The 26,771-nt window shown below is 44.3% G+C and overlaps 1 protein-coding gene across 6 annotated transcripts in view; it reads right to left on the bottom strand.

The window, feature by feature from the left end:
• Positions 1 to 26,771, bottom strand: part of tc2n (tandem C2 domains, nuclear) — a 55,138-nt gene that overhangs the window by 12,877 nt on the left and 15,490 nt on the right. For all 6 annotated transcript variants that reach the window (XM_078234317.1, XM_078234319.1, XM_078234318.1 and 3 more), the window contains 10 exons: positions 22,722 to 22,824; positions 19,284 to 19,421; positions 17,018 to 17,209; positions 15,846 to 16,016; positions 12,206 to 12,291; positions 9,621 to 9,696; positions 6,395 to 6,480; positions 5,403 to 5,519; positions 1,922 to 2,113; positions 176 to 290 (listed from right to left, as the gene is read on the bottom strand). In XM_078234317.1, the coding sequence (XP_078090443.1) occupies positions 176 to 290; positions 1,922 to 2,113; positions 5,403 to 5,519; positions 6,395 to 6,480; positions 9,621 to 9,696; positions 12,206 to 12,291; positions 15,846 to 16,016; positions 17,018 to 17,209; positions 19,284 to 19,421; positions 22,722 to 22,755 (1,207 nt within the window). In that variant the 5' untranslated portion in view covers positions 22,756 to 22,824. The remainder of the gene's footprint in view (positions 1 to 175; positions 291 to 1,921; positions 2,114 to 5,402; positions 5,520 to 6,394; positions 6,481 to 9,620; positions 9,697 to 12,205; positions 12,292 to 15,845; positions 16,017 to 17,017; positions 17,210 to 19,283; positions 19,422 to 22,721; positions 22,825 to 26,771) is intronic.

Here is a 26,771-nt window from a genome sequence, read left to right as displayed (position 1 = left end):
AGAGATTGTGCCCTATTCCCCCATCACAAGATCAAAGACTGGCCAAATTTCTACACCATCTCCCTCCCCCCACCAAGCCCCCAGTGCATTTTCAACTTAGTTGCTCCGAAAGTTTATAAGAGCAACGCTGACCAGTTTCAGAACTTGAGCAAACAAAGTTTGCATTAGCACTTACTTAACGTCAGAGGTGTTGAGGATGTTGGCAAGTTCTGTACTTCCAGGATTTGTAGCTGGATCCGATTACTGACGGCCTGAAAACATGTTCCTATTCGCAGAATCGCATGGCAGCTCTGGGCAAAAAGAAAATATCATACTTCAACACTCAGTCAGAAAAATCGTAAAAAACAAATAGAAAGTTAAAAGTTAAAGTTTACTTATTAGTCACAAGTAGGCTTACATTAACATTGCAATGAAGTTACTGTGAAAATCCCCTAGTCGCCGCACTCCAGCGCCTGTTCGGGTCAATGCACCTAACCAGCGCGTCTTTCAGAATGTGGGAGGAAACCGGAGCACCCGGAGAAAAAACAAACACAGACACAGGGAGAACATGCAAACTCCACACAGGCAGTGACCCAAGCCGGGAATCGAACCCAGGTCCCTGGCCCTGTGAGGCAGCAGTGCTAACCACTGTGCCACCGTGCCGCCACAAAAAAAAACTAAGTTACGATTCAGTTCCTGCTTGCTACTGTACACAATGATTTGGAAAATAATTTCAAAGTGGCTTTTGAAAAAATCTGAAACTTAAAAGATTAAACTGACTTTCCCAACGTGCCCCGTGACCCAGAACAAAGACAAAACTAAACCGATACCGCCAGATAAACACCATCAATCAGATTGATCCAAGCCCCCCCTGCTGTGCTTCCGAGTGAGATGTTCAGGTTCTGCACTGGGACCTGGCTCTGCGTGCCATATACAAGTGAAAATACAAGCGCCCATTTTCATTTATTGGCCAGAGGCCAAGTCCTACATGCACCAAGGCAAAGCACATTAATCGTTAATCCTGCTTTCTTATAAACGGGTTTCCTGGGAGCCCAGAGAACTGGGTCAAGAAGCCAGCAGCAGAAGATAAAACAAGTTGAAACAGAATTAAGATCAAGAGCAGGCTCAGAAATGCCAGTTTAAAAAACAAATACAAAAATACCTCTGCCCTGGGCCAACCGGTTTTGTAGCATTCGGCCCAAATACTGGAACACTAAAAATACCAAGGTAAAGTATCTCGTGTATTCAATACCAGGAACATGACTGCTGCATTAACCTTGAAGTAAATATTACAATCTTACACACAAATAATTAATTCAGACACTTGGCTGGTCTTTGCTGTTTCTTGAGTATTAACTTTTACTCGAATATCCTATGTTACATTTTCTCAAAACTATGCTCCTCATTCTTTATCCTCTGCCTCCCTACCTTACGGTGACTGGAGAATGGGATTACCAAGACAAAGGTTGGAATTTCCTCCACCCGCCCGCCACCCCACCCCCCCCCCCGCCCCTTCCCCCCCCACCCCAGCAACCCGGGTTCAATTCTGGCCTCGGGTCACTGTCTGTGGGGAATTCTCCACATGTCTGTGCGGGTTTCCTCCAGGTGCTCCGATTTCCTCCCACACTCCAGAGATCTACAGGTTAGGTTGATTGGCAATGCTAACTTGCCCTCAGTGTTGGGGGATTAATAGTGTAAATAGATAGGGTTTCGGGGATAGGGCCTGGGTGGGATTGTTGTTGGTGCAGGCTCGAAGGGCCGAATGGCCTCCTTCTGCACTGTAGGGATTTTATGATTCGATGTTTGCCCACGATGTGGTTTCTCCATGGACTCATCCCGAATTTAAATGATCACCACTATAGGAGACACTCCAAGTAAAATCCTAATACAGTGCTCAGCACAAACACAACAGATTGATAAGTAATAGGCAAGACATACTCACCGGGTTCTTTGAAGGTTGAGTAATATCAAGCCAGAGGTTTGACTCCACATTGCTTAATTCTCTGAGTGACACTGAGCATTCACCAATAATCCTCTTCCGGGGGAGTTGAGTCATAATGTTGATGACAAGGCCATGTTTTTGGAGAATAGGCAGTTTGATATTAAACACAAAGGTCTCCAGGAACATCAAGATCTAGGAAAAGAGAGAGAGATAATCCTCCGGCCAACAGACGTGAAAGCTCCTGAGTTAGTAACATTGTCACACACTGCCAAGGTCAGTCCTCGATATTAACTACGCCCCTCTACTGACCACTTTCCCAGCCATCTTCTTCCTTCCCCAAAGCCCTGCTCTCACTCTTTCCCTGCCCATGATGGTTCATTTCCCAAATGCTCCCACCCCACACATCCACGTTCCTCTACCTCATGCCTTTATCTCTTGTTCTCTCCCTTCCTCTTTGGCACCTCATTCCTCTCCTAAACCTCAATATCTCCCTTCCTCCCTTTCATTGTGGCCCCCACGTCCCATTTGCTCCCTCTCTACTCTCGACATGTCACTAGCTGTCCACAAGGATCCCTGGTTAAGGCTTCCTGCCTCTGATTTTCCTGCCCGGATGCCTGTCTGTCAGTTTGGTCAGGCGGGAAACAGCAGAGTTGGTAAAATTGACTGGAGTTCCCCCACTGTCCCCAACTTTGCCCACTCTAACCTAATCCCACCCCACAAATACTGGAGCTCACAAGAGTCGGCAAGGGTTTGAGATTTCAGGAGTTAAATGTTCAGAACAGGGCAGATTTTGAACTTTGGGACAACTCAAGGCATTAAGTGAGTGATCAAACTCAAATAACTATTGTGGCCACGCCAGAATGTACGTTACATTAAAGAGAAAGGGCGGCATTTTCCGACCGTGCTTGTCCCAAAGCCGGAAAATCCCACCCGATGTCAATGGACCTTTGCATGGTTGTGGCCTGTCCGCTGTGATTCCCGTGGTTGGCGGGATGTGAAAATTCCACCCAAAAACTCAAACAGAGCAGCACTCCTGGTAGGGCCATGATTGAAAATTGTGACAAACGAACATCATTTCCTATATAAGAACACATCTACACAATAAAATGGGTGGGATTTTCCAGCCATTCCCGATGATAGGATTTTCCAGTCCCAATGACGGCGACCCCCCCCACCATAGGTTCTCCAGTGGATGGTGCGAACAACGGGAAACCCCTTTGACAGCGGTGGGACAGGAAGATCCCACCACCAGCCAATGGCGGGCCGTTGGAAACACACCACAGGTATGGGCTGTGGAGATTTTTTGAATGTTCTAAGGGAATGATGAGAAACTCTGAAACTGAGTGTCACTATTCAGCAAACACTGTGCAGAAGTTTATGATCAGGAATTCGAGCACAGTCAACAGTTCTTTTAGGTCGCACAAAACTCACGCAATGGAAACCCAAGTCATTTATTCCGAACATAAAACACCTTTCGTGAGACAACTGTCTGGACAATCTTAACAATGCCCCTGTGCAGGTTAATATTTTACTCTACCAAAAGTACACAGAGTGTTACAGCACAAACAGGGTTGAGACTGATCGTAAGCCAAATCTATGACAGTGCCCTTCATGTTACCAAGCTCAAAGCTCTACAGGCAAGCAGAGTTAACTTCTAGGTACGAAATTCTGAAAATCCCTTATGCGATCTATCCAATTTCAGCACTGGTTCTCATCACCACGCCCAGAGCAATAGAGGCAACTCAGAAGTTGGATTAAATTCAAGGCTGCAAAGGGACTGGTTCAGATGAAGCCCTATTCATTACATAGTTTGGATCCTCAGTGAAATACGTCACTGATGATACTTATATATTCTGTAATGTAGGAATAGTTTGTAATCTTAGGGTCATTTTCATTCAATGTTGCACTTTTTAAAATATCCTGCTCAATTTGCTTATCTATTTTGGTCTCTATGTGATTGTTACACGTTTTCAAGTTTCTAGTCGGATACATACACTGTACATGAATTTTTGATGTAAGTTAAACTGCAATTCAGGCTTCGGGCTGAGAACATGTTTCTTGGATAAAATACCATTACAATTTGATCCATTTAATCTGCATTGGTCTCTTTTTCTATGCAAGCCAACTGTTCTGATCCCACTTTCCTGTGCACCTTCTCAATGTTCCTCCTTTTTAAACAACCACCTCACTGAATTTTAAAAAGGAATTGTGCTCCAAGAAGTGTTTGTGACAGGGAATCCTAACCATTTTCTGTGAAAGGCAATGACTGTGCTCAGCGTTACGGAGAGATTAATGTTCGCTGATTTACACTGGCTTCCGGTTAAGCAGCATCTCAAATTTAAAATCCGCATTTTCTTTCCCTCCTTGACCGCCTCCCTCCCTGGCTCTATAACCTCCTTCATCCTCACAACCCTCAGAGATAGAATCATAGAATCCCTACAGTACAGAAGGAAGCCATTTGGCCCATCGAGCCTGTACTGACCACAATCCCACCCAGACCCTATCCCCATAACCCCACACATTTACCCTGCTAATCCACCTGACACTAAGAGGCAATTTACCATGGCCAATCAACCTAACCCACATATCTTTGGATTGTGGGAGGAAACCGGAGCACCCGGTGGAAACCCACGCAGACACGGGGAGAAAGTGCAAACTCCACACAGACAGTGACCGAGGCCGGAATTGAACCCGGGTCCCTGGTGCTGTGAGACAGCAGTGCTAACCACTGTGCTACCATGCCACTCCATCTTGGTGTCCTCTAGTGTTGGCCACTTGAGCCTTCCCCATGTTAATTGCTTCAACATCGATGGCCATGTCTTCAGTTTCTTGTGATCTGAGGTCTGGAATTTGTTCTGCAAATCTCTTTACCTCTTTTCCTTGCTTTCTTTCTTAAATACGGTCCTTCAAACCTACCTCCTTGACCAATCTTCTCATCACCTGCACTATTATCGCCAGACGTATTTTAGTGTGATATTTTGCTCTATAATGTTCCCATGAATTACCGGGGATATTTTATGATATAAACGGCACCATGTAAATATGCAGGTCTTGAGGCGCATTGGGTAACCTCTGAGCCAGAGGCTCCGGGTTCAAGTCCCACCCCTTGATGGCCAAGGAAAGTGCGCTCATAACGAGGTCAAACAGGTTGACTGTCATCTTGCAAAATCCTTTCAAACATGCCAATTGGCAGGCAGTAAGAGCGGGAGAGACTCCTGGTCAGCCACGCATCATGTGGAGTGGCACCTCTCAAATATAAGCCCCTGGCAACAGACTAGCGACTTGTTCCGGGAATTACTAGCTATGGAAACAGACAACAGTCCGTCTTATTGCACCACTTGGTGCAGGAAGAGAATTGAATATAAATACAAGTTGTAGATTTAGGATCCAGGAATAGGAAGGAAAAGAGTAATAAAACAGTTATAGTGGAGTTAGGTATAGAATTAACATCATTAACTGGCCCTTGTTAAAGAACACTTACACTGGCACCATCCTTCACTGAAGATTTGAAGTGCACGGGCTTTGGTAACGTTATTGTCCCTTTAAGATAAACAGTAACTTTCTCTGTAGGTTTGCAACGCAAATATAAATCGGTAATCTGTTAAAAGGTGAGAATATAATTATTAGTGATTTGTTATTGACCTAAAGGCAATTTAATCATACAGACATGATACACTCATATGAATTCAAATAATCTAATATTCTTTCATATGGCTGGGTATAGAAGAACAACTGTAATTTTACATCAAGGAGATGTAAAACATCAATAAAGATGTTTTTAGCACTTTGCTGTTGTAATTATTTTGCTTAATTCAAATGGTCGCCGGATTTTTATTGTAAAATCAACTGAGTTATTAAGAAGGGACTTCATTGCTTGTTGCACAGTTGATTTATTAGAAAATGGTGCAGCTTACACTGGAGATCAGCCATGATCTTACTGAATGGTGCAGCAGACTCGAGGGGCTGAATGGCCTACACCTGCTCCTAATTCGTAAGCATGTTCACAAGTTTCTTCTAAGTACCAAGTTGAGAAGATCACACTGGCGGGATCCTCTAGTCCCGCTGACAGCACACCCCCGCCCCATGTTTCCCAGCAGCCAGAAGATCCCAGCACCAGAAGATCCCACTGCATCAATGGTGTGCCACCTCCCACCACAGAGAAAAAAGCCACGGGGAGGCCAGAGAATCCCACCGGTAGATTGGAGATACGGAAAAGAAAGGGCAGATATCAGAGTAGTGGATTGAAGAACCACATCAAGAGCTAGAAAAAGATAGAAGTTCAGTGGAAGTTTATGAGATATTGAGGTACTGGAACAAGAGATTGGTCTCCCTTTGCAACAACTTATTGAGTAACTCCACAAGAATAGAAACATCAGCAGACCAGCTACCGTCGTTTAAAAGAAAGAAAAGGAAAAGTAAAACAATAGCAACACAATAGGCTTCCAGTTTTTCAAGCATATGGTTAGGCCTCACCTGTAACACTTTGATCCAGATTTGTTCCACATCTGGTCTGTAACTCAGTTTCAGATTGAGTTTTCCAAAATCATCAATGATTGAATCTAGGGAAGACCATATACTTCAATATTGCTATCTGTATATCAGTGTACATTGTAACCAAACGGGTTTCACCTACGGGAAGTTGGAGCACTCGATTTTCTTTTTGCTCTGTGTGGTTTGGTTCGCAATGAGCAACAAGAGCATCAACGGCAAAAATAAACCACGGGCCCAGATTCTGTAGATTCATTATGGCAGGAGCTGAACACCGAGGGGCTAATTTTCCCGTTCCACTTGCCATGGGAATTGTAACGGGCGAAGGATAGAGCATGAGAAGGTCCGTTGGCCTCGGGCGGGATTTTCCGGTTTTGGGGCAATCGGGGCCAGAAAATCCCACCCTATTCTTAAATTTGGGAATTGCAGTGAGATGATTGGTCAATTCTCCAGCTTCGCTGGCGAAGCACTTGTACTGTTGAAATGATGAGGTAACAATATTTAATTTTTATTTATTCTTTGATGGGATGAGGACATTATTGACAAGGGCAGCATTTGTTGCTCAGCACTAATTGCCCTGAAACTGGTGTTTTGCCCAATAATTTCAGAGGGCAGTTAAGAGTCATTACTATGGATCTGGAGTCACTTGTAGGCCAGACCAGATAAGGATGGCAGATTTCCTTTCCAAAAGGACATTAAGTGAAGCGGATGGGTTTATATGACAATGAGACTAGCTGCTAATTCCAGATTTTTAAAAATTAATTGAATTTAAATTGAATTGAATTGGGCGGCACAGTGGTTAGCACTGCTGCCTCACAATGTCAGGGACCTGGGTTCGATTCCCAGCTTGGGTCACTGTCTGTGTAGAGTTTGCACATTCTCCCCGTGTCTGTGTGGGTTTCCTCCCACAGTCCGAAGATGTGCAGGTTAGGTGTGTTGGCCATGCTAAATTGCCCCTTAGTGCCAGGTGGACTAGCTAGGGTAAATGCATGGGGTTATGGGGATAGGGCCTGGGTGGGATTGTGGCCAATGCAGACTCGATGGGCCGAATGGCCTCCTTCTGTACTGTAGGATTCTATGATTCTCTATGATTCTATAATCTATGAATTTAACTTCCACCATGCCATAGTGGAATTTGAATCCATGTCCCCAGGGCATTGGTCTTGGCTTCTGGATTACTAGTCCCATGCCAACACTACTAGGACTCTCTCCCACCTCCCAATATTTGGTGACATTGCAGCTCCCACATCAAACCTCCGACATGAAATAGTCACAATTATATAAAAACTGTGTGATGATCATCATTCTAGATTGCTGAATCTCGGCCGTAATATACTTTTTAATGATCAGGACAGAACAGTATCCTGATGTCTGAATCATTTCCATTATAGGGGTCCAAGCTGAGAGATTTTCATTTGTAATAATGCTTTGAGCACATTAACACAGTCACTATCACATGGTTAAAACAAGAATGTTTTGCAACCCCCCCATCATTTTGTACACAAAAGCATTTTACTCAGTGAGGGTATTAAGGCAATTGGAGACAAAGTGGATAAATGGAATTGGATTACAGATTCAATTAAATGGAGTTGGGGGGACCGGTTTGAAGGGCTAAATGACCCCTACTGTTCCTGTAAAAGTAATGAGTTAAAAAAAAATCTTTAAAAACCAAAGTTCAGTGACATAAAGAGATTTTGTTAAAACCAATATTCTTCACAGAAGGTGGGGCAAGTTTCATACCTTTCTTTATCTGGGTATGGGAATGGGCAGCAAGAAGTCCAACAACACCAGGTTAAAGTCCAACAGGTTTATTTGGTAGCAAAAGCCACACCAGCAGTGTGGCTTTTGCTACCAAATAAACCTGTTGGACTTTAACCTGGTGTTGTTGGACTTCTTGCTGTGTTTGCCCCAGTCCAACGCCGGCATCTCCACATTATGGGAATGGGGGCAGGGAAAAGAAGAGACTAACAATAGAACATAGAACAAAGAAAATTACAGCACAGGAACAGGCCCTTTGGCCCTCCAAGCCTGCACCGACCATACTGCCCTACTGAACTAAAACCCCTTATCCTTCCAGGGACCATTCCCATCCTATTCATGTATTTGTCAAGATGCCCCTTAAAAGAACTCAGCTAAAATAAATTATTACTTCAGTAGCTGGAATTCTCCGGCCGTTCACGCCCAACCGCAGCTGCCAGAGAGGACGGAGAATTTGGCGCTCAGCCAAATCTCCATTCACTGCAGCGGGATGGGAGAATCCTGCTGGTGTGAACGGCCGGAGAATCCCAGTTCACGGACAGAATAAGGGAATCAGCTCTTCAATGGAATTTTATCACTGTGCACCTCTCATTGTTTTAAAATCTTACAAGTGTAGCTTAACCTGCAAACATTCCTCTCCTGCTACATTTGCCTAATTTTAACACAGGCCCGTCATTGGAAATTGCGAGAAGGTGGGAGCTGAGTATAACGCACCCCCCCTCCCCCCCCCCTACAAATCATAGCCGCTGGGCCCTACCCAATGGGTGGAATTTTCCCTTCCAGCCCACGGGAATCGTAGTGGGCAGGGGCAGACCATGCAAGGGTCCCTTGATCTAGGGTGGGGATTTCCAGCCTTGGGGCGAGCGCTGTTGGAAAATCCCACCCAAAGACTGTGATCTTGTTACCTTAAATAGTAACTGGCATCTTGTTCGTCCTCAGATTTTTGCTGCCCCTTTAAAATTGCAGTAGGTATCGAAATGTGCTTTTTGATTCTATAATTCATTTGTCACATGCTCCAAGTATCCACCCAGCATTAGGAAAATTAAGAACCTGTTACGTAGACTCAAAGTACAGCCTATGGGCACAAGGGCATCAAGCACTTATCAGCAGAGCTCTAAGTGGAAAAATAAATGCTGTGGTTGGAGCTGGGTGCTTGTTATTTACAGATAAGGGGTGGTATGTGCATATGTGTCTGTGTGCACATGGAACCACGAGGGAAGCAGGTGCTTGGAATACAATGAAAGATATTGGAGAGGGAGGGAGAGAGAGCGAGACAGACAGATATTAACTAATTCACTGAAAGTTCCACTTGGCATCCCGGCAAACCTGGAAGCAGAAAGTGAAGGGGTGCATTCCTCAGAAGCCAGAAGTTAGGCGAGATAGTCACTGAGGTGCACTTGGAACATTCTCTGAAATAGATAGAGGAGGGATCGTTTCCGAGGGGTGTACTCACCTAGATTGCGCGAGCTTCCCAGGGAATCCATCAAAGAGGACACTGTACTGTTTATGCTCGATGCTGAACTAAACCTCTGGGTGCAGGAACAGAAAAAAAAAACGGGCACAGTTTTATACCAGGAACAGGAAAAGGTCATTCAGCTTCTCGTGACTGGAGTCCAGTAACATGCAACTTGCAGCCTCACCTTGCCTTCTTCAGTGCGTGAATAAAACTCTCCATGTTTGAATAAAACATGAGTCAATTCCTTTAAAGATCATTGCTGAATAAACCAGAGCTTCTGATCCAAATATTGAACAGCGAGAGACACTTAGGAGAAGAAAGCTAAGGAATACAGGATGGGTGACAAGAAGCATACAGTGCAGCAACTCACCCACGTAATGACCCAGAGGGTGGTGAGTGTGTGGAATTCACTACCACAGAAAATATTGAGGCCAAAACGTTGTGTGATTTCAAGAAGAAATTAGATATATCTCTTGGGGCTAAAGGGATCAAGGGATATGGGGGGCAAGGTGGGGGGATCAGAATATTGAATTCGATCATTAGTCACGATCAAAATGAATAGCAGAGCAGGCTCAAAGGGCCGAATGGCCTACTCCCGCTTCTAGCTTCTATGTTTCTATGTAAGGGCATTAAAACCTGGACTGCCTTCACCAGAACCTCTCGACTAATCCAACTGGACCTCCTAATTGATGTAACTGATGCCCCCAGTGATTTCCTCGCCCAGAGTTGCTCATAGCAGTGCCCGGGGGATTAATGTTTTATTTTCAAGAGACTTCAGGATAATTCAGGAGTGTTGGCATGTCTAAATCAGGGCGTATCTCACTGGTCACTAATCTGACTAAATTGTTCTTGGTTTCGAACTAAAGGAGAAACCCTGACATTGTTATTCTGAACTGCAGTTACTCTTTTCATGGAGATGGAATTCCTGAAACATATGTGGCAGCTTGCTGAATCATTGTCTAGAACAAAGGAAAGGACTTCTCCTTTCCCTTAGATCTTTCCCCAGCACACTGCTGTCTGTTTCTAGTCCTGGCATGTAAAAACATGCTGGCAAACACTGGAAGAAAAATTAATTAGAGCTTTAGTGAAGGAGCTGTGACATGGGGTCACTGTCTCCTATTGAGGTGAGTGAGCTTCTCCCATGCTGAAAATTCTCCAGTCAGTTTCAGAAAAGATCACCAAGTATTGAAGGGGCTGCAATCCCTGCCACATGTTATGGATGCCGCGCTTTGACCAACAATCCCAGGGTCAATTCTCCATGGCAACTTGCAGAATTCATCTTTGTAAAAAGAAATGTGGTTATTTTTCTGGCCCTCATTTACTATTGGGGTTTTCCAATTTGTTCTGAAGCTGAGTGGAGGAACCTGCCAGCCTTCCCTGTGTTGCGTCATTCCAGAGCCATTATGTCTATCTGTGGTTAAACTCTTAGATTCAGAAAGATTGTTCCCAGTGGTGGGGGAGTCCAGAACTAGGAGCCATTGTTTGAGAGTAAGGGGTAAACCTTTTAGGACTGAGGTGAGGAGAAATTTTGTAACCCAGGCCATGGGGAACCTGTGGAATTCACTCCCACAGAAAGTAGTTGAGGCCAAAAAATTGTGTGATTTCAAGAAGAAATTTGATACGGCTCTTGGGGCTAAAGGGGTGACGGGAGGAAAGGTGGGATCAGGATATTGAATTTGATGATCAGCCATGATCAAAATGAATGGTGGAGCAGGCTCAAAGGGCTGAATGGCCTCCTCCTGCTTCTAGTTTCTATGTTTCTATGTTAGTACTTTAGCAAGCCACTCTGCTGTTAGAGTGCTAGCTACTCTACCTAACATCATCAAATCTCGAAAGAACCACAAGTGGCAGACTTTGCAACATTCATTTATTGACTAGACCTGCTCATCAGAATCAAGCCACTATCAAACCATGGGGACTGAAGGGCCGAACAGCCTACTCCTGCTTCTATTTTCTATGTTTCTATGAAACAGCAAACACCTCCTTACTGATCAACGGTAGAGATCGCTTTCTTTGACTTCCCATGAAGACAGTAGGCAGGACTCAACTGGATCAGCACAGCACATGAATGACGTGACCCCCTCCCCCACAAGCAGAAGGTGAAGGGACCACTCAAAAAGCATTTGTCGCCATGAGTCTCAAACCATCAAAGCTGCCCACCAAGATCTGTTGCGGAGAGCACCTCACTTCCTCACTCAGCAAGCTATCAAATGGATTGCCATTCAAGGCATTCCATTTTAAACTTTCCCACCATCCGAAAGTCATAGCAGTATGACATGGAGTTGGATGTGGGGGTGCAGGGGGCGGTGGAGAATAGGATCAGAAATTGTGTCAAAGTTAAGAAGATCTAATGAACTGTTCAAAATTACAAAACGATTTGCCAATTGCTGGAGGCGAGAGTATCATGTAGCGAGAGAAGATAGATAAGTGTTGTACGGTTACAAGGTACTTGCCTTCACACAGAATAAGTCTCTTATTATGAGGCTGCAACTTGAGAAGGTGCACACCTATTCCAACATTCTCAACCTCACCACTAAGGCTGTCCGGGCTGGTTACAGAACCTGAATTGGTTAGAGACTTACGTGTATACTCAGTGGATTTGTAAGATCGACTGTGGAACCGCTTAGGCTTTGTGCAATACTCAGTCTTGGGCTCCTCAAATCCCACACTGAAACACAAAGAACACATTGGGTTTTGCAAGATGAAATAATCATTCCAGAACGATTGTAGACTTTAAGAACCATGACCCTCATCATGGGGTTGAATTTCTACTTGCATGAACTGTCTGGGTCAAAAGTCACAGGGAACCCGGAAGCCATCATTGCCCTGCATTGCTGCAGACATTTAACTCCGCAATATGTGCACAGCTGGACCAATCGATTCCCTGCCCATTGACAGCTTCCAGACAGATGGGGAAACAGGTCAATAAGATCCATCGGGTTAGCTAAGCCTGTGCCTAAGCCTAAGGAGGTGAGGGTGTCATCCTTGGGGTGGGGAAAGGGGGTGCTACACCAGATGGACTGCTGATTAGCAGTCACAGGTCAAGGAAGGAATCAGTGATTGGCGACAAGGTTGGGGACTTGGAGTACCCATTTGCAAGATTTTGCATCCAAGAGGTAGGTGTAAAGATATTAATTCCTGGATCCACCAAATGCTCACCTAGCTATCACTGCCAGGAAACCCAGCCAGCAATATCTAAATGGTGAATCACAATGATATTTGAAACCTTATTATAATAATTCAATATACAACCTGCTTCCCACAAGCAGATTGGTTATCATCCCTCATCCTGTTTCTATTAAAACTGGAAATAGACAGGTTCGAGGCGGGTTAAGTTTCAGTTTCAGGTTTCTTGCATTTTAAGTCCTGATCCGCCCTATTTGGGAGTTAAAAAAGCACATTGCTGTGGCTCTGAAGTCACATGGAGGCCAGATCAGGTAAGGACGGCAGATTTCTTTTCATAAAGGATATTAGTGAACCAGATGGGTTTTTCCGACAATTGACAATGATTTCATGGTCATCAGTAGATTCTTAATGCCAGATATTTTTTATTGAATTCAAATTCCACCGTCTGCCGTGGCGGGATTCGAGCCTAGGTCCCCAGAACATTAACTAAGTTTCTGGACTCTCGCTCTCTCGCACTCTCCCTCTCTCGCACTCTCCCTCTCTCGCACTCTCTCTCTCTCGCACTCTCTCTCTCTCGCACTCTCTCTCTCTCGCACTCTCTCTCTCTCGCACTCTCTCTCTCTCGCACTCTCTCTCTCTCTCGCACTCTCTCTCTCTCTCGCACTCTCTCTCTCTCTCGCACTCTCTCTCTCGCACTCTCTCTCGCACTCTCTCTCTCTCGCACTCTCTCTCTCTCGCACTCTCTCTCTCGCACTCTCTCTCTCGCACTCTCTCGCTCGCACTCTCTCGCTCGCACTCTCTCTCTTTCTCTCGCTTGCTCTCTCTCTCTCGCTCACTCTCTCTCCCTTGCTCGCCCTCTCTCCCTTGCTCGCCCTCTCTCCCTTGCTCGCTCTCTCTCCCTTGCTCGCTCTCTCTCTCTTGCTTGCTCTCTCTCTCTCTCTCTCTCTCATGCCTTCCATCTAAAATAGGTAGTTACCCTTGGCAAATAGTATATGGAAGTTGTCTGTGCTGCTGACATCCAGCAAATTTAGTGACAATTATTGGCAAAATTAGTCACCCTAGCGAATGCAAGGAAATGAACAGATTGAAAATGAAACTGTTGGTGGAGAAGTAGGTTCTTCTCCCAAATGTTGGAAAAATTCTGGGCGGAGTTTGCCACAGGAATCGTAGCGGGCAAGTCACGGAGGTCCGTGATATTAGCAAAGAATGAATTTGAGCTTAAAAATGTTTCCACTTAAAACACAAAAAGAAACTGATGAGAAAGAACATAACAATAGGATAGGTGGATCAGAATTGGAAAGAAAGAAGAAACTAAAAAAGAGAAAATATAAAAAAGAGAGAAGACAGCAAAAAATACATTTAAGAATAAAGACTTGCATTTGGAGATACCTTTCACAACCTCAGGGCATCCCAAAGCTTTTGACGGTCAAGAGGACTTTTGAAATGTAATCACCACCACAGTGTAGGCAAATGTAGCAGCCAGTTGGTGCACAGCAAGATCCCACAAAGAGCAGCATGATAAATGATGAGTTAATTTGTTCTAGTCACGTTAGTTGAGGGATGAATATTGGTCAGGAGATTAGGGAATACTCCCCTGCTCTCCTTCAACTTGTGCCATATACTTTTACATCCACTTCAGGGGACAGGTGTTGGCCTAACACCTCCTCTGAAAGAAGGCAAAGGAAATAATCAACAAATCTGGAAGGATATGTTGGAGAATGATGGGTAAGGGGCGTGGCAATGGTCAATAGAATCAGCAGTCTAAGAACTGGAGGCACTCGTTCGATTGGAAGGAGAGATATGATCTTTTCACCTTGATTGAAAGTCACAATTTGCTTGTGACTTTGAAATTAAATATCCCTGAGCATAATAACATTTTTAAGAAAGATACATAAAGAATCATAGCCTGACACAGCACTGAAGAAGACCATTCACCCATTATGATTTTCCCAGAGGAGAGACCTTGTAGATTAAAGGTACAGTTACAACCATTGAAAGGAAAGTTTGTATCAAAACCAACAACAAATAATTGACAGTGTAACACTCCCTCAGTGTTGCAGTGGAATATCAGCTTAGGTTGTCTGCTCGAGTCTCCTGAACCCATAGCTTTCTAGTCCGATAAGAGTGCCATGAGATAACGATTATGCTGTACAGTTTATCTGAAAATATGATTTGGCCATCACATCTGAAATCTGTTTGTGTTCAATCCGCTCTGGGTGATTACTGGTTTCGGTCAATGGAATGTTGCCTGCAGCAAATGAGTCCTATCACCTAACCAGTTACACAATGAGTAATAAGCCTGGTATTCAACAATATGCCCAATTGTAGAATCATAAAATCCCTACAGTGCAGAAGGAAGCCATTTGGCCCATTGAGTCAGCACCAACTCTCTGAAGGGCATCTTTCCCAGGCCCAGTCCACATCTAACCTGTAATCCCCCTAACCTACACATGTTGAGACACTAAAGGACAATTAACATGGCTAATCTACCTAACCAGCGCATCTTTGGACTGTGGGATGAAATCGGAGCACTCAGAGGAAACCCACGCAGACACGGGGAGAATGTGCAAACTCCATACAGTCACCCAAGGCTGAAATTGAACCCTGGTCCCTGGCACTGTGAGGCAGCAGTGCTAACCATTGCGTCACCATGTCGCCCCAATTATCTACAAAACAAACATTTATTATTTTGTTAGATGTACTGCGCTTAGCTCCTTCATGGTCAGTTGGCTTTGACCTCACACGGTTTTGCTGATGGAGGCAGGGTCTGACCTTGGGTGAATGTCTGTGTGTAGTTTGCACGTTCTCTCTGTGTCTGTGTGGGTTTCCTCTGGGTGCTCCGGTTTCCTCCCACAGTCCAAAGATGTGCGGGTTAGATTCTAACTATGTCTACTAATTTCAAGGACTAGGCATTCATTAATAAACGCGACATCAATGACCTTTCCATTCTTGCAGTTTTGTATATTCTTGCCTTTGCTATCTGTCTCCGTTATCTGCCATCATGGTATGTCTTTCCATGCCCCGTGTTTGTAAACTGATTCTTCCATCCACCCGCCCTCCCCCATTCACTACCTTTGTTCCAAAGTCATTCCTTACCTGACTCAGATGGACTGCCTGGTTTACCCTGAGGTATCACAAGTCTACCCGGTCCTGGGGCGATATGTTGCAACATATAATTAGGATTGTAGACTTCATCGATGTCTTGCATCTGTTGGCGTGCATTGGATAGCTCCATCTTTCTTTCACTATAATGAGCCCTTGAGTAACCTGCCATTGAAAGTTGATGTCAAATTATTAAGAAAAGTCAACTGAGTCATTACTTAAAGTATCCATTTGCTTGTGAAAGGTTCCTTTCCACATCAAATCCTACTGAATTGAGGAGGAACTTCTTCACCCAAAGGGAATCTGTGGAATTCCCTGCCCAGTGAAGCAGTTGAGGCTACCTCATTGAATGTTTTTAAGGCAGGGATAGATAAATCTCTGAACAGGAAAGGAATTAAGGGTTATGGTGAGCAGGTGGGTAAGTGGAGCTGAGTCCAAGAAAAGATCAGCCATGATCTTATTGAATGGCGGAGCAGGCTCGAGGGGCCTATTCCTGCTCTTAATTCTTATGTTCTTTATGCACTTGATCATTACCCTCTCCTCACTGACTTACATCGACTCATAATTCTCCAGGGCATCAAGTCAAAAACGGTTGATTCCCATGTTCAAATGCTTTCCCAGTCTTGTCTTTCCATATTGGTGCACCTTCCTCCCAACCCAATCCATATCCACCATTTCTCTCTTTGCACCGCGCCGCCCCCCCCTCCCCCCCCCCCCCTCCACCAACAATGTTCCTTGCCCAACCATTGATGGCCTTGCCTTCAGGTGCCCAGATCTCATACTCTGAAATTCCCCCCATAAACCTCTCCCTCCTCTTTGACCAGTCTTCTAAATGTCTGAGCTGTGAAGAAAAGTCATGCAGGTGTGAATCGTAAACTCTTGTTTCTCTCTCCACAAATGCTGCCAGACCTGCTGAGTTTTCCAGCATTTTCTGTTTTTATTTTAAGTATCTCGTTTTGGCTTGGGTATTCTCCTTTCCCTTCTTGCACAGAGTGAAGTGCCTTGGCTTATTCTTCCATGTTACTCTATACGAATGTGAATTTCTGCTCTTGTCGTCATAGTTATATGCGGTGTACAGGTTACAGTCAGAAAGTTAAAATGCAATGCCCTCAACCATTCAGCAAATGCCACCAATAACCAGAGCAAAGCTGAGGGCACTGGCATACCTGGCATGGTGTCTTCATAGTACCAGTGAAAGCTGGGTTGCACATAGGTTGATTTTAAGTTTGGCACCACAAAGGGCACCTCCCTGCCATCAGGAGGCAGTTTGGACAGTAAAATATCCTCAGTAAACCTGATCTTCTTCCGGCCAGAACTGGACTCTGGTTGGGAATCTTGACTTGCAGGTTCTCTATGAACTGAGAAGATTTTAAGGTATGTTTTTAAAAAAAATATTTGTTCATTTTCATTATCAACCCACTGAACTTTAAGTCATTTGTTTAGCCATGACTACCAAAACTGCGAAAAGGCTTGATCGACAATGCTGTAACTGGCAATCCAATTCTTGATTAGATGGACTGGTGATTTTAAAGAAAGCAGTCTGGCAATCCACAATGGGAGGCCCAGGACACTTCAACCCCGAGGTCTCGTTTCATGATCCCTATCAGCCTCTGGGTGGCACAATGGTTAGTACTGCTGCCTCACAGCGCCAGGGACCTGGGTTCGATTCCCGCTTGGGTCACTGTCTGCATGGAGTCTGCACGTTCCCCCCGTGTCTGCGTGGGTTTCCTCCGGGTGTTCCGGTTTCCTCCCACAGTCCGAAAGACGTGCTGGTTAGGTGCATTGACCGTGCTAAATTCTCCCTCAGTGTACCTGAACCAGGGGCTGGAGTGTGGTGACTAGGGGATTTTCACAGTAACTTCATTGCAGTGAAGCCTACTTGTGACACACCTACTTGTGACACAAATAAATAAACTTTAAAACTCTTATCAGCCCTCAGAGGGGCGGGGTGGTGGGGAGGGTGAGCTGATGGGTGTTGGCCGATAGTGAAATACTAGTTGGGTTGGCAGGAGCAAGATAGTGGGTGACAGGAGGTCACGATGTGGGAGTTACAATGGAGTGGCCTACCAGCAGTCTTACAACTGCTTAGGCGGGGGTCAGAAGTGCACAGGGATGGAGGAGGGTGATCCAGGGAAGCTGAGGTTCAAACCTTCCTGGAGGAGCCACACTGTTTCTCTTAGCTCACATGTGTTTTTTTAAAGAAATGCTCAACTCTCCTGGACCCTGCTCTCATTTGTTGCCAGATGGGCCTAAAAGGGAGGCCTCAGGTTAAAATTGGAGCCTGGTCCCAGTGACACAAATCAGGCCAGATTGCACAGGTAAAGCTGGACCCTACACTCTTCCACTCATCTGCTCAAAGGAGCAAGATAAATGACATCCCAATGGAAAGCACTGCGGCCATTTTAACTCTCCACGTGCCTGGATTCAGTTGGCTGCGCAGGGTTAAAATTGAATGCTTAACTCCATAACTTTTTGTCATTTTGTATATCAAGTGTGCATTTTTTACAAGCTGACAGGTTCCTGCACAGGAATCCTAAACAGGAATCTTAGAGGCCGTGGCTAAGACAAGTCAAAAGCCAATTTTCCACATGTCAAATAGTACTGACTCATTATGACCATACATGGCCACACGGATCATCCAAGTGTTTTGGGATTGCGACCATTGTTTTAAAACACACTAATGGTTGTATTTCTAGAGTATTTAATATGAAGAAATTATTCGATTCTCAACGCACCAGAATATTATCCATTAAGCAATGCTATAAAATTCACTCCACTGTGATTAAGTGTAACAATTCTACAATCTTTCAGAAGGAATGATGGTGTGGGATTCACGTACAGTCTTCCACAGTTGAGTTTTCAGCAGAGGAGAATAACATGGGAACAAATTAGCACTCTATCATCTGGTGAATAAAACCCTTGCCTCCTAATACTCGCTAGGAGTAATAGGATAAATTTTCAGCCTGAAATTGGATCTATTTAATGAATGGTGGTCGGTCGACAACATGTGGTGACACGGTGGCACAGTGGTTCGCACTGCTGCCTCACAGCCCCAGGGAGCCGGGTTCAATCCCGGCTCGGGTTACTGTCTGGGAGGAGTTTGCACATTCTCCCCGTGTCTGCGTGGGTTTCCTCCAGGTGCTCCGGTTTCCTCCCACATGCCAAAGATATGCGGTTAGGTGCACTGGCCATGCTAAATTGTCCCTTAGTGTCCCGGGATGCCGAGGTTAGAGGGATTAGTGGGATAAATATGTGGGGTTATGGGGATAGGGCCTAGGTGGGATTATTGTCAATGCAGACTCAATGGGCTGAATGGCCTCCTTCTGCACTGTAGCGATTCTATGATTCTAAGTGGCAAATTGCAAATCAGCCCAATTTCACCATATTGTTAGCACAAGATGAAACTCAACAGGAATAGAATAAGAAACCTACTTTTGGTTTTGCTATCATCTTTCTCCTTTGCGTTTGAAAATGTTTTCTTGCAGCAATCCTTCAGAAAGTCTGCGGTGAGGCCCAGTACAACGCTAAGCAATAATCCAATGCAAACTGGGATAAGCAACCAAAGTGATGCTGAAAGAGATGGGAATGATGATGTTTAATAGGAATATCCAGTAACTTTCAAAAGAGCAATAGCTCAATGCAGGCTTCCAAACCTTGAGATTGAAGGAAAGATTTGTGCGGCTATGGAGAAAGAAAAATGCGAAGAGGGCAAGTGGGGAGGGAGGCAATTGAATTGCCCCTTCAAAGAGCTAAAACAGGCAGGTAGGGTTGAATTTCCTTCTTCTGTGCTTGTTCATTCTATACTTGAAAGCAAATTCTACAGCTTTGCCATCTTTTAAGCTTCACTACATGCCCGCCTCACTCAGGAGTGCAGGTTCATGGTGGCCATCAGCCCATTAGAAGTATCCAAGATTAGCAGGTACTGCAGAGTAGTGAGTGCTTCCTTGTACTTAATTTAACAACTGTCATTTATGTTTCATTTATTAATTTTTTTAGTTTGGACTAACCATCTGTTCTCAGTCTAGTGTTCTCTTCCTTGTTGTGGGGGGTTTGGCAGAAGCAAACACTAGTAGGCTTAACATCTGTACCGGGATAAAGAATATTTGGTGACACTCTAAAGCATGTTATCAACTGGAGTGCGGAAATATTAAATGCATAACATGGATTTGTAAATGACGTGTCATGCCTCACAAATCAGCTGGAGTTTTTTGAGGATGCATCCTTGCATGGGGTTTTCAAAATGCATGTTCAAACATTTAATTTTCCTGGAATTAATGGCAAATTGGCTTACTGGACTGTAACTTGGATCAACATGAGTGAAAGTGCATTTCACACGTCCCCACATGCATTGCCAGTGGAGCACTCCTGAAGTGAAGCATGGCAATATGGCAGCCAATTCATGTTCAGCAAGTACATTAAACAAAAGGGTTGATAGAAACATCACTGCAGGACAGCGGGATGGTGGTATGGAATGGATTTGTTCTTCATAAACAATGTAATTTGGGGGGGTGGGGGGGTGGTGGTGGTGGGGGGGGGGGGGGTACCAATACATCATTTCCTGAAGACACAAAGCCTGTTGTTAAGGTGATAAGTTGCAAGAACACTACCCGCGTTCGAATATGACTTTCACCTTCAGTGTGAGTGGAAAGTAAATACAGTAACATGTATAAAATGATCAATCTGATTGTGTTCATTTTGGACCCTGCCGAAATTGCAAGTTCTGCCGCATTACAGATAAGCTGTTTGAGGTGGATATGTACAAGGCTCTACACCGTGAAACAGGTAAACGTGGGAAAATGCGCCGAGAAAGAATGATCCTCTGGAATTTCATATTGCCAAAGGAATCAGGAATCCAATTATTTTGTTGTAGTGAGTGAATTGTTCGCTGAAACCTTTAGCCAATGTGAGGTGGTCATCAGTAAGGCAAATCAAATCCTAAGACATCAGAAGGGTGTTTAACTGGAAATCAATACAAACACTATCGATCTCAGATTGATTATTCACACTTGCAATATACAGTGGAACAATTTTGACATGTAGTTCTGAGTGTTAGGAATGAGCTAGAAATTAATTTGTAGGGGATGGGTAGATGAGAGATAGGGAGAAACTTTCTCCCAGAGATAAAATTTATACAGTTAAGGTTAGGGCGATGATCTTGAGGAAGAACAGGGTTGGTGAGGCGATAACAATTTTCATTCATTCACTTCATTACATTTGAAATAAAGGACATTTATATGTAAACCTCTCTCGTTCAAAAGGGTTTTTTTGGGTCCAACAAAATACCAGACGACCAGAGTTCTCATATCAATTCTCCTATAATTAGCCTAATAGAAAGGGTCACTGAATCAGGCAAGGGCTGGAGATAGTGATCGCCAGTTGCCTAAAATGCAAAGGCTCACAAGAGCAACAAATGCTAGGTTCTATTTTCTAATTCACTACAAAATGTCTGACATTCAATCTTTTCTATTCTATAGAATTTGTATTGGTAATTATCCTGAATTTTTAGCATGGCAAGCAGTCAGAGCCCATCATCCTGAGAGTCAGTGGAGAACATATTGTCCCGAGACTCAGTGGGCAACACATCCCCCTGAGAGTCAGTGGGGAACACATCCCCGCTGACTCCGACAGCCCCGCTGCCATTTAATGCTCAATTGAGTGCTGACTGGCAGCACATTAAGCACAGGTTAATGTGCTTAATGCTCCCTCCACCCACATTGTCTGTATCTTTAAGATCTGGCTGGCTGTAGGGATTCGCATTCTAATCAGTATTCTGTAACTTGATTTGTGTGTCTCTGTGCCCTGTTTGAGAGCACATTTCCACTCCATCTGACTAAGGAGCAGCGCTCCGAAAGCTAATGGTATTTGCTACCAAATAAACCTGTTGGACTTTAACCTGGTTGTTGTTAAAACTCTTACTGGAAGAGGTACTGCAGTGCCTGAGTCGAAGTTTCATTACCTGCACTTCAGGGGTCCAGGTGGCAGGAGTGTAGGGGGGTGATCTCATACGCCAGGGGGGCGGTTGGGGGGGCAGAGCTGACAGGTCCCTGAAGGGGTGCAACAAATCTGAAGAGGCTCTCAGATTGAGGCCACTCAAGAGTCTTAAAACGGGGCATGGGGGGGGGGGGGGGGGGGGGGTGCTACCTACTTGTCTGTGGTCCTGTCTGCCCCACCATGAAATTGTGTTTCCTTCCCCCCCAACCCCCACCCCACACACACACACACACTGCTCGGAGCCTGCCTGGAGCACAAATTCTCTCTCAAACTTTTATCAAGTCATGTGTACAACATGGAAACTGGACAGTTACGGAAATTAAAAAACTTGATATGAAGGCAATGCAATAACTCTGCAGGCTAACAACCACACCCCCAGGTATATAGTTTGATAATTGTTATCAAACACATAAACATTACCCTATCACCACAACAAACTCAACAAAATATATAATGGTCTATTAAAAGAACATTTCTGACAGCTTGTAAACAGTTAGTCCCATTTATAACAATAAAAAGCTACCTGAATAATGGGTATTAAACTAAATACAAGTACTGCTGCTTGCAATAATAGGTGATATCCAAGTTGACATCTGATTCATAATTAAAGTTAATTTACTTTTAAGGCCTCAAGAGTGAAATGAAAACAAGTCCTGCTTTTTGCAACTGAAATTAATTAAGATGTGAATACAAAGGATGACAAAATGTACGATTAGTCACAAAGCGTTTTATCACCAGGTAAATGGGATGGCTTCTAGTCTGCCTTAACCTTCCAGCTTACTCTAGAGCAGTGTAGCGAGCCAGAAACTGAGCAAAGAACAAAGGATGCCTCTCATTAAAACTGGATTCCTAACTCCAGCTATGATATCAGAAACATACCTGGTGCGGGTGTAACTAACTGAAGGCCTGCCATTATTTCAGTCGCTCAGGCTCCAAGACTTTTAGGATTTTAAAAAAAAGATCTTCACATATCACAGGACACCTGCAGAAATAAAAGGAACAGTGGGTCAAACATGCTGAAGAGTGGTTTTCAGAAGCATTGAAGGTTCCATTAGAAAAACCAGAAAATAATACAATCCAATAGTTAACGACTATTGCAAAACAACAAAGTGCATATTGGTTTGACCTTGGACAGACACTATAGGGGCCACCAGTAAAGGTTATTGTCTTCTTTTCTCAAAATGTGTTCTTTTGTGCTGTAGACAATTCATTTCAAGTCAAATTCAATGGAAGTCAGTGATATTTGTCTTTAATTTAAAAAGCACAAGGCAAGGGAAAGTATCTTTTAGAAAAACATGGCTGGAATTCTCCAGCTGATCATGCCAGTAGGATTCTCCGATCCCACCCGTGGGTTTCCCGCCAGCATGGGGTGATGCAAATGGTCATTCCCATTGACAGCGGTGGGACCCAAGAATCCCGCCACTAGCGAACACCCCGCCACCTCCCTCCAGAGGGAAACACGCGGCTGCGAGGCTGGTTTATCTCATCCATGGTTCCCCCCAGTCTAATGGTGTCAGTTCGACTCAATCAGCAGCTATCTTTCTCATGTTACAGGATTTAAATTCCTTGCCATGGGCTGGAGTCATAGTCTAGGTACATACTGCAATGTAAATCGTGGTCAGAAGTGTTGTCCACTGGGTTAACTTTTGAACTGGCGAGATAGTGCCTCAGTTTAAGTAGCCGTTAAGGTCCCAAGGCACAATTCAAACGGAAAGCAGTCGCTAAACCAACACCACCAAAATAAAAGCAAAATTAACTAACGACTCATCCAATCTTTCTGCAATTCTGTCTGGCACTAAGTGACCGCTATATTTGGCTAACCAAACATTTATATTTCAGATCATAACTGAGATGGCGGGGGGAGAAGAGGAGTAAGACATTGCTTTACATTTTCATTGCCCTGGGTGATGGACTGTCCCCGTTATAAATTCCTGATGGGACAGGTATCAATGCAATGAAATTTGGCAGCTCCCACAAAAGGCGACCAATTTGCTCAGTCCATTAGCACTAACTCTACCCCTAATCCATTTCTGTTAATTGGAGGGGAGGAGGCAATGATCACTGGAGGGGCAGCACGGTGGCACAGTGGTTAGCACTGCTGCCTCACAGTGCCCGGGAACGGGCTTTGATTCCCGGCTTGGGTCACTGTCTGTGTGGAATTTGCATGAATTCTCCCCGTATCTGCATGGGTTTCCTTCGGTTTCCTCCCACAGTCCAAAGATGTGCAGGTTAGGTGGATTGGCCATGCTAATTTGCTCCTTAGTATCAGGGGGACTAGATAGGGTAAATGCATGTGGTTATGAGGATAGGGCCTGGGTGGGTTGTGGTTGGTGCAGACACGATGGGCCAAATGGCCTCCTTCTGCACTGTAGGGATTCTGTGATTCTATGATATGGATGCAACCCCTGTCTTAGTTTTGCCGCAGGTTAAGGTTCCCTTTTCACACCTCCAAATTCCCCTCTTAAGATGCTCTCTCCAAGCCGCTACATACAACTGCAGCTCTGCAACAAGAGGGGAATTTGTATTTATATTGTGCCTTCAACACAGCAAACATCCAGAATCACAATCAAAACAATGGACCAACTTGTAGGTAACCAGATAAGTACTTAACGAAACGCTGTGATGTCCCAGAGGCAAGGATATAATTCTTCCTCTAAACTAGATAACCAGTGGTAGGTGGATAAAGCAACTCTTCTATTCACAGGGAGACTAGTATCTTCATTACAGTGTTAACGGAAGCCTACTTGTGACTAATAAATAAACTTTAGAACAGTCGCCTTGTAAATCCAACTGCGTTTATAGGCTGCATGCACGGAGACACACAGATTCCAAATGACACCACACGCAAAAATAAGTTAATGTTTCCCCTTCTATCTGTGTTACCATTAATACAGTTTTAGTATGAATGCAGATATAAAGTTTTATTTGACTTCAATTAGATTAACACTCTGGATATCATCCACAGCTGTTGCTTACACATTATTTTCTTTATGGATCTTTAACAGTAATGGTCATAAACCTAAGATGTTAATTTCTCAGATGAGGAAAGAAATTGATCCCTGCATCCTTGTTTAATGTATGCATGGTTAACTCTCTTCCTACTTGCCCATTCCACATTTCAATCATTGATCCAGGATCCATGAACTAGTCTTCTATTCAAACTAGAAAGCTAGATTTTTAATGCCTCGCTCTGTTAATGTTTTAACAGAGCTGTCGTAAACTGGAAAGTATTGAAGCTTACACAAAACATTTTTTAAAAAAGAACAAATTCAAAGGACCCTGATATTCCAGATTCAATTAACTAACCCTCCAACACCCCCACAATGTGTGTTGCAGAGGCAGCCCACCAGCGGCCAGATCTCCCAGTCCCGCTGCTGTCAATGGGGTTTCGCATTGTTCGCACCCTCCAGCGCCAGGGAACCCTCACCGGGGATCACCATCGGCAGGACTGAAGATCCCACCAGCGGGAACAGCTGGAAAATCCCACCCTTTGGTTCCAAGAAGTAGGAGCATTTTGTGGATCAGCAGAGTTACTCATTAAAATGAGAATCCTGCCTTTGAATTTAATTTCCATTTCCTCAATGCATCTGATTTGGCGAGCGTTTTAAATTTTAAAAGAATTTAAATTACAGTTGGTTTTCTGCAATAGTAGAAATAAAAATATCATTCGATCATGAACATTTGGAGGTGATTTATAATCATAAGTGTACATAGCTAGGAGCTTCCCTGGGAAGATCATTGGCCTGAAACAGCAACTCTGTTGCAAGATCAGCCTTGCAATTCCAGCATTTTCTGTTTTGATTTCAGATTTCAAGCATTGGCCATATTTTGTCCTTGGAGCTGAGAGCTTGTTGTTTTTGCTTTTGCCATTTCCTGGCAAAACTTAAAGGTAAAGTTTATTTATTAGTGTCACAAATACATTAACGATGCAATGAAGTTACGGTGAAAAGCCCCAGGTCACCAGACTCCAGCACTTGTTCGGGGTACACTGAGGTAGAATTTATCATAGAATCCTACGGTGCAGAAGGAGGCTATTTGGCCCATCGAGTCTGCACCAACCACAATCCCACCCAAGCCCTATCCCCAGGCATTTACCCTAGCTAGTCCCCCTGACACAAAGGGGCAATTTAGCTAGGCCAATCCACCTAACCCGCACATCTTTGGACTATGGGAGGAAACTGGAGCACCCCCACGCAGACAGGGGAAGAATGTGCAAACTCTGCACAGACAGTGACCCAAGCCAGGATTCGCACCCAGATCTCTGGCGCTGTGAGGCAGCAGTGCTAACCATTGTGCCACCGTGCCACCCTTGGATTTCAAGACTCAACTGCAGTAATTTTGGTTTCAGCTTTGGCTTAGTGGTAACACTTTGACTTAGACCTGGCCCTGGTTTCGAACCCCAATCCAGAGTATAGTCTAAACCAAAACTCCATTACAATCTTGAGGGAATGCTGCACTGTCAGAGGTGCCATTAAACATGAACCCAGGTCAGCTCTGTCCACTCAAGTAGAGATGAAAACTCCCTCGGTGCTGTTTGATGAGGAGCAGCGGAGTTCTGTCCAATGCCCAGCTCAATATCTATTCCTTAATCAGTGTCATCAAAATAGAATATATGACCACAATGAACATTTGTGGGAATTAGTTTACGCAAATTGGTTGCCCACGTTTCCTACATCCCAACAGTGACCACACTCACAAAGTACTTCACTGATTGTAGAGAACTTGGGATGGTGGGAGACCCCATGAAAGGTTTGCTATAAATTAATTCTTTGTGGAAGTGTAAGTGCTTTCATTCTCTAATTCCTCAGCCTCTTTTATCAGGTATGGAACCAAGTCCATTCTGACTACCCCACCACTACATGCAGAAAAGCTTCAATTTTTCCACCACCAGTCTCAAATAATTTATATTCACACATCAGAAGTGTAATT

This window comes from Mustelus asterias, chromosome 18 (genome assembly GCF_964213995.1).
Source record: "Mustelus asterias chromosome 18, sMusAst1.hap1.1, whole genome shotgun sequence".
Taxonomy (NCBI): Eukaryota; Metazoa; Chordata; class Chondrichthyes; order Carcharhiniformes; family Triakidae; genus Mustelus; species Mustelus asterias.
This window is presented reverse-complemented; position numbering and strand designations above follow the sequence as displayed.